At 51.7% G+C, this 25182-nt stretch overlaps 10 protein-coding genes across 10 annotated transcripts; 5 read left to right on the forward strand and 5 right to left on the reverse strand.

The window, feature by feature from the left end:
- Positions 1-466: 466 nt before the first annotated feature.
- Positions 467-7564, reverse strand: ACC1 (acetyl-CoA carboxylase ACC1; the record flags this gene model as incomplete). Its single annotated transcript, XM_033565998.1, has 4 exons — positions 467-1249; positions 1315-7074; positions 7158-7328; positions 7397-7564. 4 exons carry the CDS (start codon positions 7562-7564, stop codon positions 467-469), a joined length of 6882 nt encoding a protein of 2293 aa, XP_033431755.1.
- Positions 7565-9206: 1642 nt separating this feature from the next.
- ATNIH1004_001299 (SMP-30/gluconolactonase/LRE family protein) lies at positions 9207-11868 on the reverse strand (the record flags this gene model as incomplete). Its single annotated transcript, XM_033565999.1, has 6 exons — positions 9207-9370; positions 9439-9645; positions 9682-10114; positions 10167-10427; positions 11601-11747; positions 11803-11868. The coding sequence occupies 6 exons, from the start codon at positions 11866-11868 to the stop codon at positions 9207-9209; spliced, it is 1278 nt and encodes a 425-aa protein (XP_033431756.1).
- Positions 11869-12210: 342 nt separating this feature from the next.
- On the reverse strand, positions 12211-13629 carry ATNIH1004_001300 (uncharacterized protein; the record flags this gene model as incomplete). Its single annotated transcript, XM_033566000.1, has 2 exons — positions 12211-12544; positions 13304-13629. The coding sequence occupies 2 exons, from the start codon at positions 13627-13629 to the stop codon at positions 12211-12213; spliced, it is 660 nt and encodes a 219-aa protein (XP_033431757.1).
- A 184-nt stretch (positions 13630-13813) lies between these two features.
- On the forward strand, positions 13814-14996 carry ATNIH1004_001301 (uncharacterized protein; the record flags this gene model as incomplete). The annotated part of the gene is made up of 6 exons (XM_033566001.1): positions 13814-13826; positions 13887-14034; positions 14092-14388; positions 14439-14532; positions 14601-14792; positions 14847-14996. 6 exons carry the CDS (start codon positions 13814-13816, stop codon positions 14994-14996), a joined length of 894 nt encoding a protein of 297 aa, XP_033431758.1.
- Positions 14997-15031: 35 nt separating this feature from the next.
- Positions 15032-16554, forward strand: ATNIH1004_001302 (uncharacterized protein; the record flags this gene model as incomplete). Its single annotated transcript, XM_033566002.1, has 4 exons — positions 15032-15409; positions 15462-15581; positions 15649-16067; positions 16182-16554. 4 exons carry the CDS (start codon positions 15032-15034, stop codon positions 16552-16554), a joined length of 1290 nt encoding a protein of 429 aa, XP_033431759.1.
- Positions 16555-16579: 25 nt separating this feature from the next.
- On the forward strand, positions 16580-17176 carry ATNIH1004_001303 (uncharacterized protein; the record flags this gene model as incomplete). The annotated part of the gene is made up of 3 exons (XM_033566003.1): positions 16580-16787; positions 16837-17063; positions 17114-17176. The coding sequence occupies 3 exons, from the start codon at positions 16580-16582 to the stop codon at positions 17174-17176; spliced, it is 498 nt and encodes a 165-aa protein (XP_033431760.1).
- A 995-nt stretch (positions 17177-18171) lies between these two features.
- Positions 18172-20049, reverse strand: nde1 (nuclear distribution protein NudE; the record flags this gene model as incomplete). Its single annotated transcript, XM_033566004.1, has 2 exons — positions 18172-19683; positions 19810-20049. The coding sequence occupies 2 exons, from the start codon at positions 20047-20049 to the stop codon at positions 18172-18174; spliced, it is 1752 nt and encodes a 583-aa protein (XP_033431761.1).
- A 1130-nt stretch (positions 20050-21179) lies between these two features.
- On the forward strand, positions 21180-22585 carry ATNIH1004_001305 (cysteine hydrolase family protein; the record flags this gene model as incomplete). Its single annotated transcript, XM_033566005.1, has 4 exons — positions 21180-21286; positions 21431-21855; positions 21901-22032; positions 22083-22585. The coding sequence occupies 4 exons, from the start codon at positions 21180-21182 to the stop codon at positions 22583-22585; spliced, it is 1167 nt and encodes a 388-aa protein (XP_033431762.1).
- A 141-nt stretch (positions 22586-22726) lies between these two features.
- On the reverse strand, positions 22727-23390 carry TRAPPC2 (TRAPP subunit TRS20; the record flags this gene model as incomplete). The annotated part of the gene is made up of 2 exons (XM_033566006.1): positions 22727-23123; positions 23200-23390. The coding sequence occupies 2 exons, from the start codon at positions 23388-23390 to the stop codon at positions 22727-22729; spliced, it is 588 nt and encodes a 195-aa protein (XP_033431763.1).
- A 179-nt stretch (positions 23391-23569) lies between these two features.
- On the forward strand, positions 23570-24895 carry ATNIH1004_001307 (splicing regulator NSRP1-like domain-containing protein; the record flags this gene model as incomplete). The annotated part of the gene is made up of 1 exon (XM_033566007.1): positions 23570-24895. One exon carries the CDS (start codon positions 23570-23572, stop codon positions 24893-24895), a length of 1326 nt encoding a protein of 441 aa, XP_033431764.1.
- Between the last annotated feature and the right edge of the window lie 287 nt (positions 24896-25182).

The raw sequence follows: 25182 nt of genomic DNA on the forward strand, positions 1-25182 counted from the left end.
GATAACACCTCTAATTAGATCAAATCCTGTCCTTTAGCTTAACTTACAACTGGCCTGCTGTACTCGATTCTATTAAGATAGCAAGCGTAGAGTTCCGGAAACATGGATATGCTTCATATGTTCTCGAAATGGCAGGACGAGCTTCTCAGCAGTCGACTTCTGCTTGTAGGTTTGTCTCGGGCCTACCCTCTCAGCTGCTGTAGAATATTTTTAGTATTAATTTTGTTGGCCTCACACATTGTTGGACAATCAATCTGCTAGAATTAAACTAGGCTAGAACCTGATCATTACCATAACTAAGCTGACTAAATGAATAAATGTCCACAATCCAAACTATAAACATCTCATGCATTAATTGGAGTCATAACGTGTATGTAACCATGCATAGATATCGGAAAAACTCCCGCTCGCCCAATAAAATATAAAAAAAAATCCCTTTTATGTAATTATATTCCCAGAACTGAATTCATGGTGATCCCAGCAATTTGAGAACTGCCTCCTTTTCCTCGACAGGGAGCATGCTCAGAACCTGTTTGACTCCCTTCAACCCTCCCTCCTTGTCGCTGATCAATAACTGCGCAACGTCACTAGCCACGCGCTCGGTGTGCAGCGACTCAACCTTGGTCTGAATAAATTTCTTGTTCTCCTCAAACCACATAGCCACCCCCTGGTCATCATTCTCTAACTCATCTTCAAGCAATCCGGTCCAGGAGCGCAAGGTGCGGAGATGCGACGCGCGGACCGATTCCGTCGACGCCAGTAGTCGGCCAGGAGCGTTGGCCGAAGAAGCACCATTGTTATCCTGAGCCGCAGGAGTCGGCACCGCCTCGACCATGCGCTTCACAATGAGCTCTTCACTGAGGCGACGACGCAGACGCCAGTAGAAGAACCGACGAGCGTTCTTCCAGATCAATGGGCGACGGATAGTGTTCTTAGCCTGCATACGACCCGCGCGATCATGGAGATCAGCGAACTGCAAAGCAATCTGCATATACACAGGCAGGAGTTGTTCCTCGCGGGCGGCCATCTTGGATTTGATTTCGGACAGTTGCTCCTTGCTGAGGGACGAGTCCTCGAGAGAGCGACGGAGTTCGCCGTACGTAGGATCCAGGCGAGCCATCGTGTCCAGCTGTTTGTCACGGCGGTACTTGATGTTGACAATACCCTCCGGTTCCAGGACACCACCACGAGCCTCCTCATCAGCGTACATTTCCATCTGGTCAGGGTTTATGGTGGGGTCGATGACGACCTATGAATTTGAGTCAGTATAATCAGACTACAAAAGTATTGTGGACAAGATGGGAGAAAACGTACCCATGAACCGCCACGAAGCTCACCGAAGGGTGGAATGTAAACGAAGATGGGCTGCTCATACTTGACAAGAGCATCGACAATGTACGATCCATACTTGAGAACTTCATTGTACATATCACGCTGTCCACCCGAGAAACCTCTCCAATTGGCAAGGATCATCACAGGAAGCTGTTCACCGTTGTTGAAGTCGCGCAGGGCTTGAGCGGTCTTGAACGCGGAGTTAGGGTACCACACTCCACCTGCTTCGGTGCTGATCACTTCCATCGAGTCTGGGTTGGCCGGATCAGCCGGAGTGACATTCTCAACGGAACGAGTCTCGACAGCAATAACACCCATAGGGATACCGCCCAGCCTGGCACGGCCAACAACAACAGTGCGGGCCCATCCGCCCAGGGCTTCTTCGAAGGAGCCCGTATCAAACAATCCGGGGAGGAAGCCATCCTCATCGTCCTTGCCGGCGATGAGCCAGCGAGGATCATATGCCTGCTTGTTTGGGGGATGGTATGCCACGTCTCGATCCCAGTTATCGGACCAGGGCCGCACCGGGTTCGGTGCTCCTTTGCTTTCTGGGACAAAGGACATCCACTCAACAATCTTCTGAACACCTTCGAAGTCATCGTTGGCAGTCATGTGGGAGACACCGTTCCTGTACATGATCTGGGTTCCACCAAGTTGCAGGTTCGATGTGTAAACCTCTCTACCCAGCAGCTTGTTGATGGCCGGTGCACCGGTCAGAATAATCGGCTGGCCTTCCACTTGAATGGCCCTCTGGCCCAGGCGGACGAGGTAGGCACCAATACCGACAGAACGGCAAGTGACCAAGGTGATCGTGAAGATATCGTCATAGGCTTTCGAGGTGGCACCGGCAATAAGACCAGAGCCCTTCAGGCACTCGACACCTAACCCATCTTTAGCACCGATGACTGTGGTGATCTTGTGCCGCTCTTCGCCCTCATCGAAAACTTGCTCGGTGATAACCTCATTCTTCCTGGCCGCGTCGAATTTCTTCTTAACCTCAGGGGTCAAGTACAGGTACTTAAATCCCGCCTCAGGCTTGTTGGGATCATTCCAGGCAACCGAGAAGTAGGGGATGAGTTCGTCAGCCATGCCGATACGGGCACCTGAGTTTGCAGAGAGATAAATGCGCGGGATACCGAGCTTCCTTGCCAGTTCGGTACATTTGTTGAAGAACTTGTCTTCCAGAGGGCCGAAAGATCCAATCTGGAATGTGATGTCATTGGCAACGATGATGAAGCGTCTGCCGCAGGGGTATTCCGGGGTACGAGCGGTAACGAGCCAACTCACCATGCCGTGAGTGTTCGTACCAGGGCCTCTCGAAATCTCCACGAGGTTGTCGGTATCATCAAGCACAAGCTCTGTGTAGTCAATGCACTCGCCTACAGGGGGCTGGCGGTCCGCCAACGACGGGACCTTAGCAATAGCGCTGGCCCAGCTGTTTTGGACAGCTTGCCTGAAGAGCTCCGGGAAATCATACACATACTGGGTACCCATGAGATGAGCTTTGTATCGCTTAGGCTGGAGCCATTCCTTGGTGGGATATGGCGTAGAAACCGGACGCAAGTGCATGGAACCAAGCTTATTCGTTCCGCCGATGCTCTGGAAGATGAACTCGCCCTTCTCGGACTTCTTCTCGATGTACAGTTCCACCTGAATGATGAAGCCGTAGGTGTTCGTGATGATTACGCGCAAGGGGTAGGGCAATCCAGTGGCTGGGTCGGTGCACAGAATACGAATCTCCGCACCGGTCACACGAAGTCGCCAGAGACGGCGGCCGAAGCGATCCAAGAAGCCAGCCAGCGCCTCCTCAACATCGTTTGGTTGTAGGTTGAATACAGGGGAGAAGTTGATAAAGATATGGTTCAGGTCAGAGTTGTTGTTGCCGATGATCTCCAGAGCATCCAGGATATCATTCATCAGTCGGTCAGCCTCCGAAATTAGATACTCCGCCGTCGGGATATCGTCACGCAGGCGACCCGGGCGCACTACCGCACGAACGAAGTACCGTTTGTCCACAGCCTTGTCATTCTCGGGACCCTTGCCAATGGCTTCATACACGTGAATGTTCCTGTTTTCCGTGAAGACTGGTTTGATTCTGAATTTGCACAGACGGCCCAGTTCCAGCTGGAACGCCAAAGCAGGTTCACTATGCCGAATGCTCTCATCCTCCTCGTAGGTCGGTCCCCTAAACGTGAAATAACCTGGATAGAAGCCATTCTTGCCACAAATGAAGGTTACCCGGCGGACACGGCGAGCGAGTAATTCCTCCCTGACATCGGCGAGGAGTTTGTTGATCTGGGCAACGATCTGACTATCATCCATATCCTCGACATCGCGAACGGCAATGTTGAGGACACCGGCCAGCTCGGTGTCAGTTTCGACCCGAGGGGCGACGGGTCGACGCTTGCCCTCCAGGTCGGCGAGGAGGCCATTGTCACCGGGCTTCCTAGCTTTTCCAGTTCGTGGGAAAGCTTCGATAGCCCTGGGGAGGAATTCCTCGGCATCCTCCAGATACTGGACAGGCAAAATAACGCCCTTCCTGATATCATCGCTGCCACGGCCCACCAAGTAAGACATGTCACTGATGGAGTTGATCCTCTGGAGGGGGTTATGAATCTCTGTCGTGGGTGTGCTTGGAGTAGACGGGTGCGTCGACGAGACGGGACCGAACTCAGGCTGGCCGAGCTTGTCCAGACTGAAATCCCAGGAGAGCAAGGGCTGTTCCCCGGAATCATCGTACTGCATGCTCTTCAGCGTGTAGGCGCGGTAAGCGCGGCGCACGTAGACCTCAAGGGCAGCCAGAGTGACCCAAGCGTCCTGATGCACGAAGAAGCGCGGGAGCACGTCGAACACGGTATACTTCGAATCGACCACCTCCTTCAGAACAGCTAGATCGGGCTCCCGGTGATCCCAGCCAGTCTCACCATACTGGGATTCAACAACCGAAGAACGCAGGATGAGTTCCATCTGCGACAGGCGCTCCTCCAACGAGGGAAGGGCGCACTGGATAAGAACCTCGCGGGCCTTGAGAGTAACCTTAGCAGCCGCACGCGACTCGAGTTCTGTCAGTTTCTTGAGCACTGGCTTGAAATGCTTGCCGACGTTGCCAACTCCCGGCTGATTTGGGCGGTACATGGCCAAGATGGCAAGAATGAGGTTATTCTTCGCACCAATGCGGCTGTGGGAAAGCACTTTCTGGACGACGCTAATGATATCATCCTTGTTCTCATCTCGCAACTTGAGAATAGCAACTTCATCGCGAGTATTGCGTCCAGAGAACAGTTTCTCCACCTCGTAGTACTGTTCCAAAAGTCCAATGAAGACGTTGAACTCATGGGTCTTCAGGCCATCCATATACTTGTTCATCACCTGCACCAGAGGGAGAAGAGTGGTCTTGAGGATTTCTGCATCTGCAGGGTTGACATTCTCTTCAATAAACCGCATGAGGGTCTTCTGTAGCTGTTTGGCAGGGAACTCTGCTTTCCGTGCGTGCGCGCGGTCGACGACATTTTGGAGCTGGGTGTCCAGTCTCTGGGGCATACGGGAATGCAAGGCCGACGACTGAGCGTTCCATTCACCGTATGGTAACTCAGGATCACGGAGAACCTCCACGAGCTCCTTGAGGGTGGTGCCCATGATGACCTGGTTGTCAAAGCCTCGCAAAATGTTCTCGAGAATGCTGTGCAGAAGGACAAACCTCTGTGGAGGCTTGTTGCCAACGACCTGAGGAGGGCCCAGGTCGGGCAGCTGTCCGGTGAAGGGCTGAGCGTGCTTGACACGAGATGGATCATCCAAGGCGAGAATGCCCAGAATATCACCGGCCTCCAGAGTGGCGCCAGGCTGCTTAATCAACTGAACAATGCCATCCTCCTGCGCGATCAAAGGCATGTACATCTTCATCACCTCCACCTCAGCGTAGGCCTGGCCGGCCCGAACGTGATCACCATTCTCGACCGTGAACTTGACAAGTTTGCCTGGAGAAGGCGACCGGAGCTGGGTAGGGTCATTCTCTTGTTCCAACAAACAGGTCTTTCCATCCACACTGATACGGGTGGCGGCCGCTTCCTCCTTCCAGTAAACATTGTGGCTGCGACCGTTCAAGAGGACGAGGAGGCCACCGTCTGCCAGCGCGCGGACACCCACAGAGCATTTGGAACCGTTGATGAATACGTGATAGCTGTCCAGAGAGGCGCGAGTGGCGGTGAACTTATACCGTTGGCCTTCGTAGATGAAATCCACGGGGAAAACCGTCTTCAGGACATCTTTCGAGGGAACCTGTCCCTTCTCAAGCCCCTTGCGATATTCTTCCATCCCTGCCTCACTGGCTTGATGAGCCTTCGTGACAGCGCCACACAGGACAGCCACAATGGTGTTGGGGCGCTCGGCAGTCAGCTTGTTGGAAATGAGTTGATCCAGCCACCCGGTCGTGATTGTGTTGTCTTCAAAAGCGGGGGTCTCCAGCAGTTTGATCAGGTATTCAATAGTGGTCCGGAAATCGCCACGAATGCTCAATTCCTTCAGTGCAACCACCATGTGTTTCCGTGACGCGGATCGATTCTCGCCGTAGGCGAAGATATGACCAAATTGGCTGTCTGAGAAACTGTGGATACCTCCGGACGTACCGACAGAGAAGTAACCCCAAACGTTGGAGGAACTACGGAAATTCAGTTCGTGCATGGTACCGCTGGAGGGCTTGAATCCCTCGCCAGGATCCTCCGATGTGATACGACAAGCGGTCGTATGACCCTTGGGCTGCGGACGGCGCTGAGTCTTGAAGCTGTCTTCATTGGAAAAGTCGAAGTCGATCTCGGAGAAGGTGTTGGGGTCAACGCCGTAGAGGAGACGAATGTCGCGAATGCGATGCAGGGGAATACCCATGGCGATCTGGAGCTGAGCTGCGGGCAGGTTGACACCAGAGACCATCTCGGTCGTAGGGTGCTCGACCTGGAGACGGGGGTTCAGTTCCAAGAAGTAGAATTTGTCATCCGCATGCGAGTACAGGTATTCGACGGTACCAGCTGACACATAACCGACCAGCTTGCCCAGGCTAACGGCGGCCTTCTCCATCGCTTGGAAAGTCGTCGGCTTCGCGATCGTCACAGGGGCTTCCTCGATGATCTTTTGGTGCCTTCGTTGAACGGAACAATCTCTGCCAAACAGAGAAATGTTGTTCCCGTATTGATCGGCCAGCAGCTGAACTTCCAAGTGCCGAGCGTTACCCGCGAGCTTCATGATGAATATCGGCGATCCGGGGATTTCATTGGCAGCGGCATTGTAGAGGCTGATGAATTCCTCTTCTTTGTCGACCTTACGAATACCTTTGCCTCCACCACCTTCAGACGCCTTGACCATCACCGGGAAACCAATTTCCTTGGCTTTCCGAAGACCTTCTTCAGGAGAGAAGGTGCACCCCTTGTTGTAGGTATCATCCTCCACGGTAACGATGCCTTTGTCGTCAATCTTTACCTCCTCAACCCCAGTTCCAGACCACGGAATGCAAGGAACGCCGGCATGCTGAGCAACAATTGTCGATGAAATCTTGTCACCCAGTGAGCGCATAGCCGAGGCAGGAGGACCAATGAAGATGATCTTCTTCGGCGAAGCAGCTAAGGACTCCGGAAGTCGAGGGTTTTCAGAAGCGTGACCCCATCCAGCCCACACGGCGTGGACGTCCATTCGCTCGGCAACATCCACGATCAACTCCACGTTGGCGTAATTGTTGTTATTCGTACCGCCGGGGACCTACGAATTAACATCAGCAAGTCTCTCCAGGAGAACTCTTTTTCCGTGTTTGAAGGTGAAGGTAGAAAGTTTGCACGACGTACCTCGACATATTGATCTGCCATTCGAATGTAATCCGCATTTGCCTGCAGATCTTCCGGGGTTGCCATGACCGTGAACTGGATAGCTCGCTCGTTTCCAAACGTCTCGTAGGCCCATTTTCGCACGGATCGGATTTCTTTTACGGCGGCAATACCGTTATTGGCAATGAGAACCTATGGAAAATACAGAGGTTAGATTGAAGGACCAATGCGCAAGACACCACACACTCGGATCGACTCACTGAACTGATGACGGAGTGACCATCGTGTTTGGCGACAAAGTCCTTTACACTACTCGGCGGCGCGGCATCGAGGTTGTTGCCACCGATAAAATGTGAAGGAAGATTGTGCTTAGCAGCCTTGGAGCTGACATGACCGTTGGCGGTCGAGGTTGCGGTGGCGGGTGCCATAACAGAAGCAATCAGTTAAGGATCATATACCTCCCATATAATTTCAAGAATCCAGTCAAAAACTGTGTAGGGAATGAAATTAACGGCGTAAGCAGAGAGAGGTGTAGAAATCGTTTCGCTCGTAATGGTACAGGTCGATGAAGGTAATAAAAAAAGTGATAAAAAAAAAGTCGAGAATTATTGAATAATAGTAGACGTGATCCTCCCCAGATGGAAAGAAATCTTCACACGGTGTCAGGAAGAATTATGGAACACGTAAGGACGGGAGAGAGTGGGGGTTGTGAGATGACGAGAGGCGATAGCCCAGCTGCGATAGCAATTCCCAGGTCAGCGACTAGTTGCAGGGAGAGAGGCTGATAGAAGGAGGTAGAATCTGTCAATACGAAGAGAAGGACAGGAAAGGTACATCGTAGGGCAGACCAAGACGGCATTCGGGCAAAACGGTAATGTCACCGAGAGCTACCAGCTTAGTCTTGGGGGAGATAGGAAAGTTGCGGGAGCTAGGTAGGAGGAGTGTCATAGGACTTACAGAATTGACACCAGGCGGAGAGGAGAAGCAAAATGAAGATTAAAGGATTAGAAGAATGTAAGAAAGGTGAAAAGAAACAGAACGATTGTATAGTCCCTATTAGGAGGATGGGGGTATCCGGAGTACTCATACCGGAGTAGGAAACAGTCAAAAAAAAAAAAAAAAAAAAGAGCCGGGTGGGTCTCACCGCCGAAGTCTAAGAAGGGAAGAGAACCCCAACTGGTTCCCAATTTCCGCTTGTTGGGGCTCATGACGTCCTTTCCCACCACTTTTGGCGCTTTAGCCTGGAGTCCGTCAACAGTTGTTCCTTAATTCTGCCTTAATCTAGGCCATTTCATCTCTGTGCATTGATCTAGTGCTTCATCGACACTAGCGTCGGTAATGTAGTAAAAGTGCTACTGGACATAAGTACTCCATCTGTACTAACGGAGGCCGACTGAAGGGATCGGTCATCGGTCATCGGCCAGGGCCATCAAGTTAATCTTCTTCCCATGGGCCTATAACGGACGTGGTTTAATTAATCCCGTCGGAGGGATCTCACCTTGAAAACTTCCGCCACAAGTCCGGACAGAAACCTCCGAACCGGAGACTTTACTGTATCACGAACATACCTTCTCCATAGTTGTTCTATATCGATTGTGTATAATAAATAAAAGTATGAATTCAGTGAATATACTTGTATCTGTCCAGATAGTTACTACCCTGTGATTCCAAACCTGAGATACATGGAACCGCACATGAGAAAGACAAAAGAAAAAGAGGAAAACAGGAAGATTGTCATCCCCGAACACGAACAGGGAAATCCCCGACATCTGAGGTAAGCAGAAATTGCCGTCTCACTCTGACTCTCACTCTCACTCTCACTCTCACTCACAAAGAGAGGCGATCATCCATCCCGATACTTACTGTATACGTAATACATAGTTTATGTACCTGTCTCAACCAGACTTGGAATGTTGACGGTTGGATCCCGCCGTTGCCGTTGGGACTCACCTCTATCCAGTAACTAGTAGTACAGGTACCTTAGTAAGTATCTGCTCCCGACATCATCTCTGGACTTGAAAGCTGTCTACTATATTTATTGATTGGCATTCCAAGTGTTGGATATATCCCTCAAAGACACTCACTTTGAATAAGTCGTTCAACATTTGTCATGCGCAATGGCGTAATATACATTTCCGCTTGGTACCACTCTGGTATGGGCGTATTAACTTGTGTAATGCGCATCATGAAGAACATCTCGAGGCCTACATAGACGAAGTCTTTTCTATAGCTATCTAACTGAATACAGGTAGAGATGTTAGCTCGGTAGTATTCAACTCCACCCGATACACATTATTCTGACCAAAGATATACAACCAATTCGCAGCCCAGGCCATGTTAACGGCAACATCGCCAGCAGCGACCTTGGTCCGCCCGAGCAAGGTTCCATGCCGATCAAAAATATCCACGGAGCCCGTGACAGCGGCGTAAACATGCCCATGTCTATCTGTCTTGATACCGTCGGGGAAGCCGGCGTCGACGTAGGCGAAAATCTCCCGATGGGCGATTCCTGTCGGGACGACATCTTAGACGTAGATGGTGCAACCGCCGTGGGGATCGGAGCTGGAGTTGCCGCGATTCGTGACGTAGATTTTGGACCTATCATGGTTGAAGGCGAGACCGTTGGGGTTAAAGAGTGCTTGTTCGGCGGCCCCTGCCACCATCTTTATATTTCCCGAGTGCATGTCCCAGCGATAGATGCCGTTGGGGAGCTCGGGAAATAGGGTATAGTTGAAGTTGTCCCAGCCATAGTAACCGTCGGAGAAGAAGACCATGCCGCTGTCGGAGATGACCAGGTCGTTTAGGGAGTTGAAGCGATGGCCGTAGAAGTTGTTCTTCACAACCTGCGTCTTCAGCGTTCGTGGGTCCATCTGGATGATGGCGCTGGGTGTAGTCGTGTTTCCTTCCTGTGACCAGTACATGGATCCGTTGAAGTGATATGCCCCATTAGCGATGGTCAGCGGCGGTGATAGATACACCTTATGTGTTTAGGGAGAGGCTAGATCCGAGATATCCACCTTCCACTCGTACGGGATGGACTGCACTGAATGCCCCGGTTGGGGGGAGAAGAATTCCGCTACGATAGAGCGCCTTTCCCTCCGGTACGTAGACGGATCCATCGTGGATCTGTCTTTGAGCGTATGGTGGAGGCGGTGGAAAGTGGAAGATCTTTTCTACGTGCTTCTCATCCTGGGTATCCGAGTTGCCCAGCAAGTCATAGAAAGAGGGATCGTAGACGATAAATAAAGAATTGGCAATCGTGGCCAGGTCCTCCTCGATCTGTGAATTGTCCTGTCCATTTAGCAGAGCAGTACCTCACATGGCAACCGTGGCGTTGCGGTTGAAGTTCTCACTCAGGGGGAAGGGAGGTGCAGGGAGCAATACAGACTACAGGCCTAGCAGCCTGATTTACAGCACTGGAACAGATTCTTGCTTTATCAGCAAAGCACTTGCATAGCTAGACATGTCATAGTCTGGCTCCATCAGGTTAATAGAATTTGAATTAAAATTGAATGAGAGTCGATTTTTCTTAATAATCATTAGATATAGCCTGTAAAAATTCCCTGCAGCAGGCAAGTAATACTTGTTAGATGGGTGTTGTGTGGTACTCCATCTAACCAGTGCTACTATATAAGGCGCTTAGGAGAGTCTGAACCTTGACAGATTCAGACATAGTGGGCCTTTTGGACTGCTGGAAAGTCCAGACCCTAAGCTGAGCGTAACAAGACTACTCTTTGTAGTCACAGTTTAATTTCCGAAATATCTTGTCGTACCCGGCTATGGATCCGCAAAATCCTTATTAGTTAACTGATACAAACCCTTCCCTATCTCTCCATTAATTTTACACTTCTCCCCAACAGCAAGCTCCTCCGGGATTTCAAAATTCCGCTGATAGCATGCAGATATATTATTAATATCCATTCCCTCGCCTATTTCAAGACGCCCCTCCCGAATAATATTCCGGTAGCCATCCAGGAAAAGTAACCAAGGCTTATCAGTCTTAAATACCTCTTTATCCAAGATTAGAAGCATCAACTAAATAAAGCCTGTCTGTATATTAAGAGCAGCATTCTTAATAAGCCTCTCTTTATCCTCCTTCCACATATTCGGCCCATCCTGCTTTATTAAATATAGCAAATACTTAAACACTTCTTGTCTAGACCTAAGAACTTCCTTATCACAATGGCATCGCTTTAATGGGTGCATAGGACCAGCCATCTCTGGCAAAATATCGTATATACGCTGTTAGTTAGAGCCAAAATCGAAAAACTCTGCATTGCTAAGCAAGGCTTAATGTTCTGCACTGCGGAACATATTGTCATCTCTAGTCTATTCACTTATTCTGGCGTCGGCATCATCTTCTGGATTATAATATGTGCGAAGTATAACAGGATATGTATTATTAAACATCCATCTTGCTTTTCAACGAATGTTATCGTCGGAACGCCAGGGCCGAAGAATAACATTAATTTCTTCCTCTGTTGGCAGACGTGGAGGGGGGTCTTTGAAAAATTCCCAGGTTTCAGGAACATCCTCCATCTCGAGAAACTCCTGAATGAGTCGTTGTCGTTGCTGGTTCGGTTCTTTAGGCGAGGAATAAGACCAGTTTCTCTACTGAAGTTAGCGCCCATATAAAATAGCCTGTTTACATAAATAAAGATTCTACAATCAGATATTGTTCAATGATGATTGTGCCCCAAGGAGGCGGATAATCATCGACTTCTTCCTCCATTATAAGCGTTCATGACTGTTGGAAGAGGAAAAGAAAAAAGGGGGACTTTAGGTGGCAGGTCCGCGATGTTCGGTGGAGAGCCAATTCTACTAGGTTTCCAGTGGTTAGCCACGCCACCCAATAGCCGGCCGAACTGTACATAATCCTGTCCCTGAAGCGTCTCCGGAAACGAGTGGGGGGGCTTTGATTGTGAACAGTCCTATGGCTCCCCTATTAAGTATCACCAACGTTCTTTCTCGGCTATTAAAAGATGTTATTCTTGCTCTTGGTTATCGTTGTGGGTGGATTTGGTTTTCTATTGTAAGATTTTCCGCGTCTATAAACTAGTACATCCCCGTCCAGTTACAAGATAGATCGAAAATCTGGATGGTCATCGCCCGAATTCTGTACATCATTAGACAGATCCGGCACGTCCATAACTCCGTGGAGTCTGTCACGTCGTCGATTCTCCCTCCGCATCAGGAATCTCAGCACCTGGGCAACGATCGCAGCAAAGAACAGGAGAGCAGCACTGATGGCCATCCCCTTGACGTAGAACGGTCCTTCTTCCTTGGGAAGAACCGAGAACCAGCGATAGATCCTGACTGGCCTACCATGCCAAAGATCACCAGCACAGAGCCGCGTTTCGATACCGGGATGGGCTACGACATTACCCATACAGCGAACCAAAGCAATTCTACAACGGAGTTACTCAGGATGACATTTCATCGACCGACAGGATCGGTATCCAAAGTAGGTCGCCTCAAGAGGGCCCAGATAATGCAGCATACCTCGATCTGACTTGTTAGGATAGACATCGCTGCGCACCCGATCGTCACTCGTGGAGCCCTTCTGGATTGGTATGCTTACGCTCGAGAAAATGGTCTGCCGCATAGTCCATTCACAAACCAGTCCATCCACCTAGAAAAGCTTCTAGAGATTGCACGCGTATAGGAGGTTATCTTCCGTCGAGGAGATGTCCTACTCATCAGAACCGGGTGGACTGCAGAATACTCGAAGCTTAGCGATACAGAATAAGAACAACTCGGAGGCCGGGACGATCGAGCATCGTGTGGCGTCGAAGCTACCGAGGCGGCCATTCGCTGGCATTGGGAGCAGGAAATTGCCGCCGTGGCTAGCGACACCGTTGCCTACGAAGCCTGGCCTTCGCCCAAACCATGGGGGGTTTGTATGCATGAGGTGAGTTTTCCCCCATCCGCTGAGAATAACCTGTGGCCATCAATTAGTCGACTTCCCCCAATTCCCTCAGAGCTGGCTTGAGCTTTGTGTGTTGAAGTAGAGCTAGGGGACAGACAGTCAGCCAGCCTCGCATGACACCGAGTGGCAGACTCACTTCGTCGTCATTTGCATGTCCCTTGGCAATCAGGAAATGCGCACAACGCTTTCGGCGGGGGTTCATTGATTTTACCCGGACATTCAGTGGAAGGCTACAAACCTGACGTCAGCGTCGCGAAGGACATGTAAAGATTTCTGCTCGAGATACTTCAGATTGATCGCTTTGCCTAAGAAGACTTCTGACCTGGTAGCCCGAACGACATCCTCACTGATCAGATTCAATGTTCCCAGTTCATCATTCCCTCCCCAAAGTCCCCATGCGGAGCCTTTGGGGTCTCCCTTTCTCAACGGCAGGTTGTCGAATGCGGGCCGAGAGACTGTCAAGACCGACGTTGAACTGACTGGCGAAGGAGAGGGCACCTGACAATGATCCTCTCTACTTTTCTTGAAGAACCACGCAAAAGGGAGTAGTTTCGCTAGTGACATCCTGGGATCAACAGAAAGAGATATCAGATTGCACGTGCGAGCGACGTACATACAAAGATACAAATAGATGCGAAAGGACTACTCAGGTCTTCCAAGTGGATGGTAGATGAACCCACTGTGAGTGCCTTAAAATTATTATCATTACCAGCAGTAGTAACTGAGTTCATATTGCGGCTGCTTCATTATGTTCGGTCTTGGTATGTTCCTGCCTCTCGGAATCATGCCGATGGCAGCAAGGATTATTTAGACCCAACTAGTGCCGCTGATGCAATCCGATGCCTACAAAGCATGTCCAACGCCTAATGCCATGCTCGGCTATGGCTACCGAGCGGAGCATTTCTGGTATGGGATTGAGAAGTTCGCTCCCAAGGCGATCATTGTGGATAGTGGCTCCATCGATGGGGGGTCTGTACAAGCCCGGGTTGAATAAGATGACCTGCGGTCGCGACTCGTATTTACGAGACCTCACGCCGATCCTACAAGCCTGCTTTCACAAGACGATCCAAGTCCTCATCGAGTCTGTTGGGGGGATGGAAGCGATAAGCATGTCCAGAAAATGTTCGAGATCGTCCAGGAGATTGCCGCCCAGGAGAGTTTCTCGTTCAAAGTAGCCACCATCTCCGCTGGGATTCAAAGGCACCTGCTGAATGAGCGCATCACTTGCCAAAAAGTAGCACCATGTGGTCTGGTGGAGGAGTTAATGGTGGAAAGTGCTGACCGCGCCATCGACGGGGAGAGCCGTACGTATCACCCACAGCTGTAAAATATGGTGTCGGTTGATTGAATTGACCCTGTCTGACGACTCCAAGATTCACCAAGACCCTAGAGTTGAGCCCGGATATCATCCTCGGCGGTCGCTGTTATGATCCCGCCCCGTTTGCCGCATTCTCCATATACCATGGCGTACGCCTGGGCGTGCCTGGCTTGTGGGGAAGATCTTGGAGTGTGGAGGGATCTGTGCGGTGCCCAAGGGACGGTCGATGATTGCCACGATGCGCGAAGACTCCTTCGACTTGACGCCACTGTCGCCCAAAGAGCGGTGCACTCCCCTCTCAGTCGCTGCACACACGCTGTACGAGAAAACCAGGCCGGATCGTCTGCCTGGTCCCGGAGGGGTCCTAGTCCTGGACAATACATCGTACGAGCAGCTGACAGAAAAGACGGTGCGTGTCAGAAAGGGGGGGGGGGTCATCTCAACTCCCGTCTATCAGGTCTAGCTGGAAGGTGTGGAGAAGCTGGGATACGGCACCATCTTCATTGGGGGAATCCGAGATCCTATTCTCATCGGCCAGATCAATGACTTCCTGGCCGACGTGAGGGCCTATACGCAGAATCTGTTTCCGCAGTTGGACCAGACATTTCAATGAAACTTGTCTTTCACTTCTATGGCCGAAATGGCACGATGGGCCCCATCGAACCAACCCCCATCGCGGGCCATGATCTGGGTACTTTTAGCGAAGTGGTTGCCCCATCTCAGGAGCTATCGTATACGATCGCCAACAATGCTAGGGCATCGATCCTACACATGCCGTGCAAGAACCAGGTTGCCACGACCGGCAACTTTGCCTCCCCGCTGTCACCACACGAGACCGCAGCTGGTCCTGTCTTCCGATGCAATATCTATCATCTGGTGGATCTGGAACTGGGCGAAGAGATTGGGTTGTTCCCGGTCAAAATGAGGACGATAGACAACCCTCCTGCCTATGAGGGAGATCCTACCCTCGGACTCGCCGATGTCGAAAGAGATAGGCTAGTGTCCGAGAAGCTGGAGCCATTGACGGTTAAACCGGTTCCTCGGGGCAGTTCCTCGCGGCGAATGCTAAATGCTGGAGATCGCAAAAATCATCCAATCCAATAATTCGGGCCCCTTCGAGTTGACGTTTGACATTATGTTCGATAGCAAGGAGGCCTATGAGAGAGTCAAAAATGCCAATGTCTTCACCAACCAGCGCGTGATGAGCCTCTATCATCTGCAGGAGGAGAACATTATCACTAATATGTTCTTTGAACCCGTATTAGCATGGAAATGCACGATTTGCCGACCGTGCAACAGGGGACCGTGGGAGTGCGAGATACCCTGGGAACGCAGCAACATGGCCCCTCTTGACTATTACGGTACCCAGCACAAGCGACATTCCTTCTACCAAAGGCCTCTTGTTCAACAAATCGCCCCCTTTTCAGGACCGCTCCACCTTCTCGGCGAAGGATAGCGTGGAATACATGTGGAGGACACTCGGTCTGCCTTTGAAGACCCTGGAACACCTTCATCTTCCTGGTAATAGTCTCGGCCTGCCCTCCTCGTTCAAAATCGCCCACCTAGCTCAAGCGTCTGTCGGTCTCCCTGCCCTACTAGCCTCGCAGATATATGCGCATCGCAATCACTCCACCTCTGTCCCCGACGTCGCCGTCCCCTTGCAGCATGCCACCATTGAAGTCAAGTCGGAGTGACTATACACTCTGACCGGTAAACCAGCTCCTTCACCCTGGGGCCCGATCGGAGGACTGCACCAGACATCTGACGGCCATGTCCGCGTGCATGACTCCTTCCCCAGCCACCGCGACGGTGCAAAGGCTCTGTTGGGTTGTCCGGCGAATTCGACCCGGGAGCAACTGGGTACCCAGATTGCTGACTGGCACTCCGTTGACCTAGGAACCGCTACCTTTGATTCAAAACTAGTCATTTCGGCCCTGCGTAGCTATTCACAGTGGGACATGCTTCCCCAGGCTCGCGCGATTGCCAACTTCCCTATCCTCCTGCGCAAATTAAGCGACGGACCCGCTGGCCTACCGCCGAACATGCAATCAACCAATGCCGACAAATGCCTCCCTGGGCTGCGCGTTCCGGAGCTCTCGCGTGTGATTGCCGCGCCTCTGTCGGGCAAGACGCTGGCAAGCTCACGGCGCCGTTGTTCTGTGGGTCACTAGCCCCACTCTTCCCGATCTCCCGACGATGGACCGCGATTTCGGCCGCGGGAAGCGCACGATCCAGATCGATTTAGCATCGGAAAACGATCAAGGGGACCTGGACCGGCTATTGGATGACGCCCATGTCTTCGTCCAAGGATTCCGACCCGGGGCCCTCGCAGCATCGGGGTTGTCGCCTGAAACCCTCGCCCAACACTTCCAGCGCCGCGGCATCGTGTGTGCCAAATGTCTGCGTATGGACCTCATGGTCCTTAGAAGGACCGACGCGGATTCGACTCCCAGGTTCAAACTTGCTCGGGGATGAATGTCTCCGAGGCCGAGCATTTTGGGGCCGGAGACGCGGCACAGCCTACTCCTGTCAGGCACCGGACCACGTGAGGGGTTATTTCCTGGCCGCGGGCATCATGGCGGCCCTATACAAGCAGGCCACTGAGGGAGGCTCTTGGCGAGTGGATGTCCCTCTTGCCGGCGTGATGAAATATCTGCGATCGCTGGGCAGTGGGAAGGACGTTCAGGGTTCGAGACGCGGAACTACTCGTTCACTGACGATGTACCACAGGAATACCTGGAAACCCGTGACACCAGATTTGATCCCATGACGGCTGTGGGCATTCCGCTGTGATCGATGGTGTTGAGGTTGGTTGGGATGCGATGCCCAAACCACGGGGATCAGATGAGAGGAAATGGCTATAGCAGGGCAAGGTCATTCTGATGGCACAAATCTGGATAGACTGTCGTTAGGGAGGATGAAAAGAATGAAAAAATAATACTGACACCAGCTTAATCTATAGACCCTGCTTCTACAGTCGTCTCTCCTGCCTTAGATATGTTCTCGCTCTTTTTGTTATACTAATTGAATAGAGGGAATGTAGAGTTGAGACGCGTTTGGTCTGGTAGAGTACTGTAGTGGGAGGATCACTACGAGACAATGAGATACTAAGAACTCACAGGAGAAGTGATGAGGAATAAATTTAGCCGGATAGAGAACGTGACTGCTCTGGCCAGTGGGAGCCACTTCATCCTCGATACCTGAGCTCATACTAGTAGTACCTAGTAGTATTGAACTTAAACTAAGAAAATTCATAAGAGGTATAATTTTTCTCCTACATGTATTATCTATGTTTATTATCTACGTTTACAGGACTCAGAGTTGAAACTGTAACTGGGTATTGTTCAACAGGACATAAATAGAACCAAAGAAAAGTAACTGCTGCGAAACAGCTTGGACGCCGATGGAGCAAGAATCCCCCGGCTGGGTAATTAATCGATGCGCCATGGAACCAGACAAATTTGCTAACTCCGCCGAACTGGATTGTACAGACAATGACGATGGAGCAAAACACGATTGGGATATCCCCGAATTCTATGAACAACCAGCCCCAAACCAAGTTCAACAAGATTCAGCCCTCAACATGGGGCGACTCAAACACATGGAACGAACTTTACAAAGGGGTAGTTGGTTCGAAAAAAAGTCACAGAGAAAAAGAAATCGATAATAAAGATAGCAGTCTGAATGGTATGAAATTTAGCAGATCCCGCGAACCAGCCGTGAACATCGTAAAGCCCCTTGTAGATTGGCCACGGGGGTATAACAAGGACAATGACCGCAGGGAACATTTAGAATGTCTCACCCAAATCGTGGACCTGGGACTTTGGATCAATGCTGCTTTCCGGCCGATCCAATCCGGTACTGGCTCGGAAGCTTCGAGGAGCTGGGATGGCAGAAACTCCACTAGGGGTACGCTTCTTCAGCCCATTAGGAGTGGAAATCGAACCCAGGCGGGTCTCGCGGACCTCGCTAATCTTCGCTCGCACAGACATGCTCAAGGAAAGATTCGCGTCTTCGTCAATGTAGGTCATACCGTTCACGGGAGGGCCTTGACCGGACGGATTGCTGACGGATGCCCGTAGCTGCCGGCTTTCAGTGGTCGGGTTAGTCGAGTAATGTCCTAGTGGCGTCTTGGTGCGGCTCTGACGACTCTCGGGGCGAGTAGACGGCGCCATACTGGGGTGGGTGCTCTGGCTGAAGGAGCTAGAGTAGCTCGTGCGGCTGCTCGGTCGGCTGTCCCCCTGAGTCCGCGTGCTAAAAGACGGTCGGCCTTGCGGCAGGTACGACGAGGCACCGTCCCCGTGAATCGACGAGCTGAGGCTGCTGCCACTCAACCGCTTGCGGGAATTCCTTCGAGTCGTGATCGTCGAGGCAACCGGACTCTCTCCCACCACGGATACGGATCCCGAGCGAGAAGAGGCACGGGATGGGGAATTCGAAGGAGGGGGCAGCTTAGATTTGGCCGACTGGACCCTCTCTTCCAGCTTCTGCATCTTGCCGATCAGGCCACGGATCTGATACAGGGATCCGGAGTGGGCTAGTCCGCCCTGCCGAGTGGTTTCATCGGATACGCTGGGACGGGACAATATGGACGAGGTGGAGCGGCCGGTGCTATGAGCAAAGGAGGTTGCACGAGTGTGGGCGTTGTTGTTTCTTTGCGACCTCGTGTCGTACATGGACCAAGAGCCAAGCGACTTCGAAGCGGACGCCTTTTGCCGGGGAAAACCAGGTGTGGCATTAATAGACTTGCGCATACTATTAGATGATTCGGAAATTGGCGGCGACGGGGGAGTTGCAGCGGCAGAGAGTAGGGCGGGTTTCATGGGGGGGGTGCTAAACAAGGGGGACGACACCGTTGACACCCTTGGGGAGCGATCGAAGAACCCAGGAGTCTGCGGCGTGCTTGGGCTGCGGAACAAGGAAACCGGCTTCTTGTGTCGACCGCCATGCAATTCCGCATTGCGGAGCTTCTCCTGCACTATCTCCGTCTCAACCCTCAGCTCAGACAGTTCGCCACGGAGACGCTGATTATCAATGCGTAGTTTCTCCCGCTCCTGTTCCCCGTTCTTGATCTCCTCCTCTAATAGGACCTCTCTCTCAATAGCCATGTTATATTTGGACTCCAGATCCTCCAGGGATGAAGTCGTATGACGAGCCTGACGTTCATAATCATCGTTCGCCACTTCGATGTCTCGCAATTTCAAGTGTAGTGTTCGGTTGGTATCCCGGAGCGAGGTGATCTCTTTTTGTAAGACATTCTGAGCAGCATCACCCTCCGACTTGGATTGCTTGTATTTGGTCTGTGGCGAGAACAAATGAGTTGGGCTGGCCAGGGGATGCAAACACCGCCACCACCCACTCCGTCTAGGGGGGTAGGTAGGTAGGCTGGGTGAAGATAGGGACCGGGTCTGTATCTAACAGCATACCTTCCATTCATCAACCTCATATCTCAAACCATCCACCTTCTCCTTCAATTGTCGCTCTCGCTTTTCGGATGCTTCAATGTCTTTTTCCAGCTCCGCCTCCAACTCCCGACTGGACGCTTGGAATTCGGACAACTCGGCCTCTAATTGCTCATATTGTGCCTTGTAGTATGCGAGCTCCTCCCGGCTGGAGCTGGTCCCGTTGGGTTTGGTGGAAGTAGACGAGGCGTCGGCCGAGGGCATTGTTGCCGTGCCGGCCAATGATGCCGGGACAAGGGAGGCACGTTCGGCAGGAGCACGTTGAGAAAACCGTCACCGGTAGAACAGGGGGGCGCACGTAACCAAACGTATGGATAAGGTTGGGGGCTATAAAGTAGCGAACCACGGATTGAGATCATCCACCGGGGATGATGTCAACAACCGCGCGTGAACCCGTGGTGTTGTGGTGGAGGGGCCAGGGGAGGCGGTGTCGCAGTTGTCGGGATTGCGACAAAGGCCTTTAACGAGAGAGGAGGCCGAGGAAAGGGAGGAAGAACCACGAGAAGAAAAGAGATTGAAAGCGCGATGACCAGAGCAGATTCTATGCGAATTAACTTACCTTTTTGGCTCTGTTCCCTCGCAGAGGGGAAAGGGGGGAGATGTTTTGGAAGAGGAGTGATGCTATCCGCAGGCGTGGGCAGTGCCGTGTCCACGGGAACAACAGGCAAGAGGCCAAAAGCATGGTACCGGTACTTGGTAAGGTACCTAGTAGTCAGTACCTAACGGGAGGCTAACAGGAAGTTCCTTAGTGGTACCGGGTACTTCGTACGTCGTCATAACAATAACAATCCACAGGCCCATTCCTCAGTGGGACTAGCGGCACCTGGCATGCCGGGTCTCGTGCTCACCGCCTGCGCTGTGCGTCTTCCGAGGAAACCGCGTGGGTGACTCTCGGGGGCAAAAAAGGTCTCTCTTTGCCTAGGTTTGTTTAGAGATCACCGATCGTGGTAGGATTGATTGTTCCCAGTGAGTTGTAGCGTGTCTCCTTTCTGTCTTGTGTTTCCCATCCTGGTTGGGATTCTGGATTCCCGTTCCCCGTTGCCTGAGAAGATGGTTCCCCTACCATCTTCCCATCTACGTGATGATCCGCCTTCCCTCCCCCAGATATGCTATGTCCACGCACGACAGGGTCCCGGTTCACAACAGAAGTCTGCTGCCACGCACTCATCTAGATCTCTCTTCTGATATCCATGTTGATGTTTTGGCTTCTGCATTTCGTCTGCTTGGAATTCTTACAATGATTTGTCTCTTGATTCCGGCTCCCACCATGATGCTAATGCTACATTTCAGACCTCTCGCCCTTCCCTGTGGAGATCCACTCTCGATTTATCACAATGGCTGACCCCACTGATCTGAATCTGGATGCGCCGAGCGATCTCCAAGATATCCCAGAGATGTCAATGCAACTTCTTCCCCCTCCGGAAGGGACATATCCGGACAAGTAAGTGTGGCTCATTCATCCCTGGAGATGCCGGTGGGAGAACCCTAAAGGTGCTACCTGTAGACTGTTTTCTTGATACATGTATTTATATACAATATGCTTGTTTATTCATTTACACTCTACTTACGAGAGCGACGTGTGAAGGGCCTCTCTTCTGGCGGCTGTCCAGGCTCACGGCAAAGCGCATGGATACAATGTGGTGGTCAAGTCGTCTAGTACACCCACTGAAAAGAAACCGGGACGCACAGCAAAGGTTTGGCTCCGGTGCGATCGGGGCGGACACTATCGTCCACGGAATGGTCTTACCGAAGAGACCAGGAAGCGACGGCGAACCTCGCGGTTGATGGATTGTCCATTCATGCTGGTTGCAGCTGGAACTCCTGGTATTTGGACGTTGACCGTATTGAACCCGACTCACAACCATGGCCCGGTTATTGAGAAGCCTCGACAAGTTCCTCATCACAAGGTCCGGAAGGGCCAGATCGCAGCGGTACCTTATGACTGGCCGCATGATGCCACTCTGACGCCGTATACGACGGCGTTAGTCATTATTGACATGCAAAAGGATTGTGAGTCCACAGATCATTTTAGATATTTATGTGCTGACGATGCAGTCTGTTCACCCGGTGGCTATATGGAATACCAGGGTTTCGATATTTCAGCAACGCAGGCACTCGTTGTCAAGTTGCAGCAGCTTTTGAATGTGTTTCGCTCGTCTGAATTCCCGGTTTACCACACGCGCGAAGGTATGTAGAATTCAAGCGCCCGTAATGTCCACTATTACTGACCCCAGCAGGCCACCGGCCCGACTTGTCCACGCTGCCGAGTCGAGAGGCATATCGGTCCCGAAACAATGCGCCTGGAGTGGGGATTGGTTCTCAGGGACCGCTAGGGCGCCTTCTCATCCGCGGGGAGGTCGGACACGACACGGTCGACGAACTATATCCGATCCCCGGGGAGCCCGTGATTGACAAGCCGGGACGTGGGGCATTTGCGCACACGGACTTTGAACTCCTTCTTCGGAACAAGGGAATCAAGAACCTGATCCTGGCGGGAGTGACGACGGACGTGTGCGTGTCCACAACGATGCGGGAAGCCAACGATCGTGGGTTCGACTGCGTGATCCTCGAAGACGGCACGGCGGCCAGTGAGCCATCGCTCCATGTCAGCGCGCTAGAGTCAGTGAAGATGGAGGGGGGGATCTTCGGAGCAGTGGCTAAGATGGAGGATGTGATTCATGCGGTGGAGAATTTCAAGACTGTTACAGTGAAGAAGCTGGCTCCACAGATGACGGTATAGTTTGGTTTTTATTTTATTTTATTGCAATTCAGCGAGACGGAGTGATTGGATTGGCATAATTAGACTGGAAATTGATTGACTTGACACTATAACTGACGCTGGAAACAACAACAATAATAAAGAGAATAATGAAATACAACGTTATAACCACTTTCTCCCAGCAGCCGCAACCTTATTCCTAAAAACCGGACTTTTAATAACCATCCCCTGTCGATAAAACGGACTCATCACCGTCTTGACATAATTCTCAAATACCTCATTCATGAACTGCCGCACGGCCTCCTCCGTCTGCGGCGCTGTCGGATTCGCAGCGATGGAGCTAGACGAGGCCCGAGACGAGGATCCCGCCAGCGCAGAGGAAGAGAATGAAGACGCAAGCAATGAACTCCCTGCCGTCCCTGACGATGATGACCCGGTGGTGTTAGTGGAGGGGAGTGTAGGCGGTTGGTGGAGAAGGAGGAATCGTGCGCCAGAGGGGGTGAGAAATGCTGAGATGTAGGATGATGCGGGGGGGTAGGTATCAATATGCTTTAGGTACCTATCATCATATCCATCATTAGCATATATACTATAATATAATTTATATAATGTGGTAAATTGGAAGGAGGAGGTACATATTCCCATTCATCCATTGCGCTTCCTCCAGAATATCCAAACTCGAATGGATAATAAACTGGTTCATGTATTGCGCTGTATCAGGGAATCGAAACCTCGCGATGCCATCACCGCCGCCTTTAGAGGTTCCAAAGGCGATGTTAAAGAGGGGGACATCTCTGGGCGACAGGATGGTGAAATAGTAGGACATAGTGCTAGTTAATAGGCCAGTAATTGATGTAATTCAATTATTCGATTCAATTGATAAGTTGACGGCCATGTGATGGTCACGTGGTTGATAAGATAAACACCATCTGCAATATTGAATTGAATCTACAACTCCAGTACAGAGAGTACAACTTACGAACCACATACAGAATATAGTCAGATATGCCACCCACCATATCCTATGGTCTCAATCTGCCGAATAAAAAACCCCCGGGTGGTCAAAAACGTAAGAAAGCTATTTTCGACTCCGACTCCGACGACGAAGACGGAGGAGGAGATGATGACCGCGGCGTGGAAATCTCAAGCCTAGGCGGACTGGACGAGCCCGACCCCAAGACCAACCCATCGAGGGGACCCACTACGAAACGCAAACTGCCATTCGGCGGCCAGACGGTCAAGCCGAATGTCAAACCACTGAGTAAGAAATCGATCTTCGCGGATGATGACGACGACGAAGACGGAGACAACAAACCCGGAGAGCAGCTAGGCAAAAATACCACACAATATGGATTAAACACAGCAAAGACATCCAGCGAGGAATACACGAACCTATCCGCCCTCCGCAGCAGTAAAAAACACGCCGAGGAGGCCGAGAAGCTGGATCCATCGATATACTCCTACGATGCGGTATACGAGAGTCTCCATACGAAACCGACGAAGACGCCCGTAGCAGAAGGAGAGAGTGAAACGCCTCGATACATGACATCGTTGCTGCGGAGCGCGGAGATCCGCAAGCGGGATCAGCTGCGCGCCCGAGATCGCATGCTGGCGAAGGAGCGCGAGGCGGAGGGTGAGGAGTTCGCGGACAAGGAGAAGTTCGTAACGTCTGCATACAAGGCGCAGCAGGAGGAGCTGCGACGGGTGGAAGAGGAGGAGGCGGAGCGGGAGCGACAGGAAGAAGAACGAAGAAAGCAGAATGGTGGATCGGGTATGATTGGATTCTATCGGGATATGCTCTCACGTGGAGAGCAGCAACATGAGGCCGCTGTGAAAGCGGCCGAGGAGACAGCACGACGGGTCCAGGCCGGAGAGGTGTCCGAGGAGACGGAGGATACGACCAAGGAAAAGTCGGAAGCCCAGATGGCGGCGGAGCTCAATGAGCGCGGTGCCCGCATCGCTGTTAATGACGAGGGTCTGGTGGTCGATAAGCGGCAGCTGTTGTCAGCGGGTTTAAACGTAGCGCCGAAGCCGAAGAAGCCAGACGAGACGGTCCGCTCGAAGACTGCTACACGCCCGTCGGCGGCAGTCAACTCTCGGTTCGATGGGGCCGGCCAACGGGCTGGTCAGCGGGCCCGTCAGACGGTGATGATTGCGGCGCAACTCGAAGAGCGAGTCCGGCAGGAAGAGGAGGCCGAAGCAGCGCGACAGAAAGAGATCGCCGAGCGCAGTCGCAGTCGCCGAACGGAAACCGACGTCTCGAGTGCCCGGGAGCGATACCTAGCGAGAAAGAAGGAGCGAGAGGCAGCAGCCAAAGGGAAAGAGTCTTAATGTGTGGTTCCCTCTATCGTTCTATATGGTTGCACGCACGGCGTTGGTATGGAGTTACTTGATTTTCAAAATGTATACTATCAATCGTTCATAAGATACGGCCCAGAGCACTCAATTTTCTAAGAAAAATGTATTATATATAGTAGGTTCCTGGAATGATACACCGTCGCTACCCATCAAAAAACTCTCAAGAAACACTTGTCTCACTGGTCATGAACAAATAGGGGTCGTCACTCGTGGCAAAAATGTAGTACTGAACTCCGGATGCTATCGTATTTTACTCCCGT

Source organism: Aspergillus tanneri (assembly GCF_003426965.1).
Source record: "Aspergillus tanneri strain NIH1004 chromosome Unknown AapTan_2_pilon_pilon_pilon, whole genome shotgun sequence".
NCBI classification, from domain to species: domain Eukaryota; kingdom Fungi; phylum Ascomycota; class Eurotiomycetes; order Eurotiales; family Aspergillaceae; genus Aspergillus; species Aspergillus tanneri.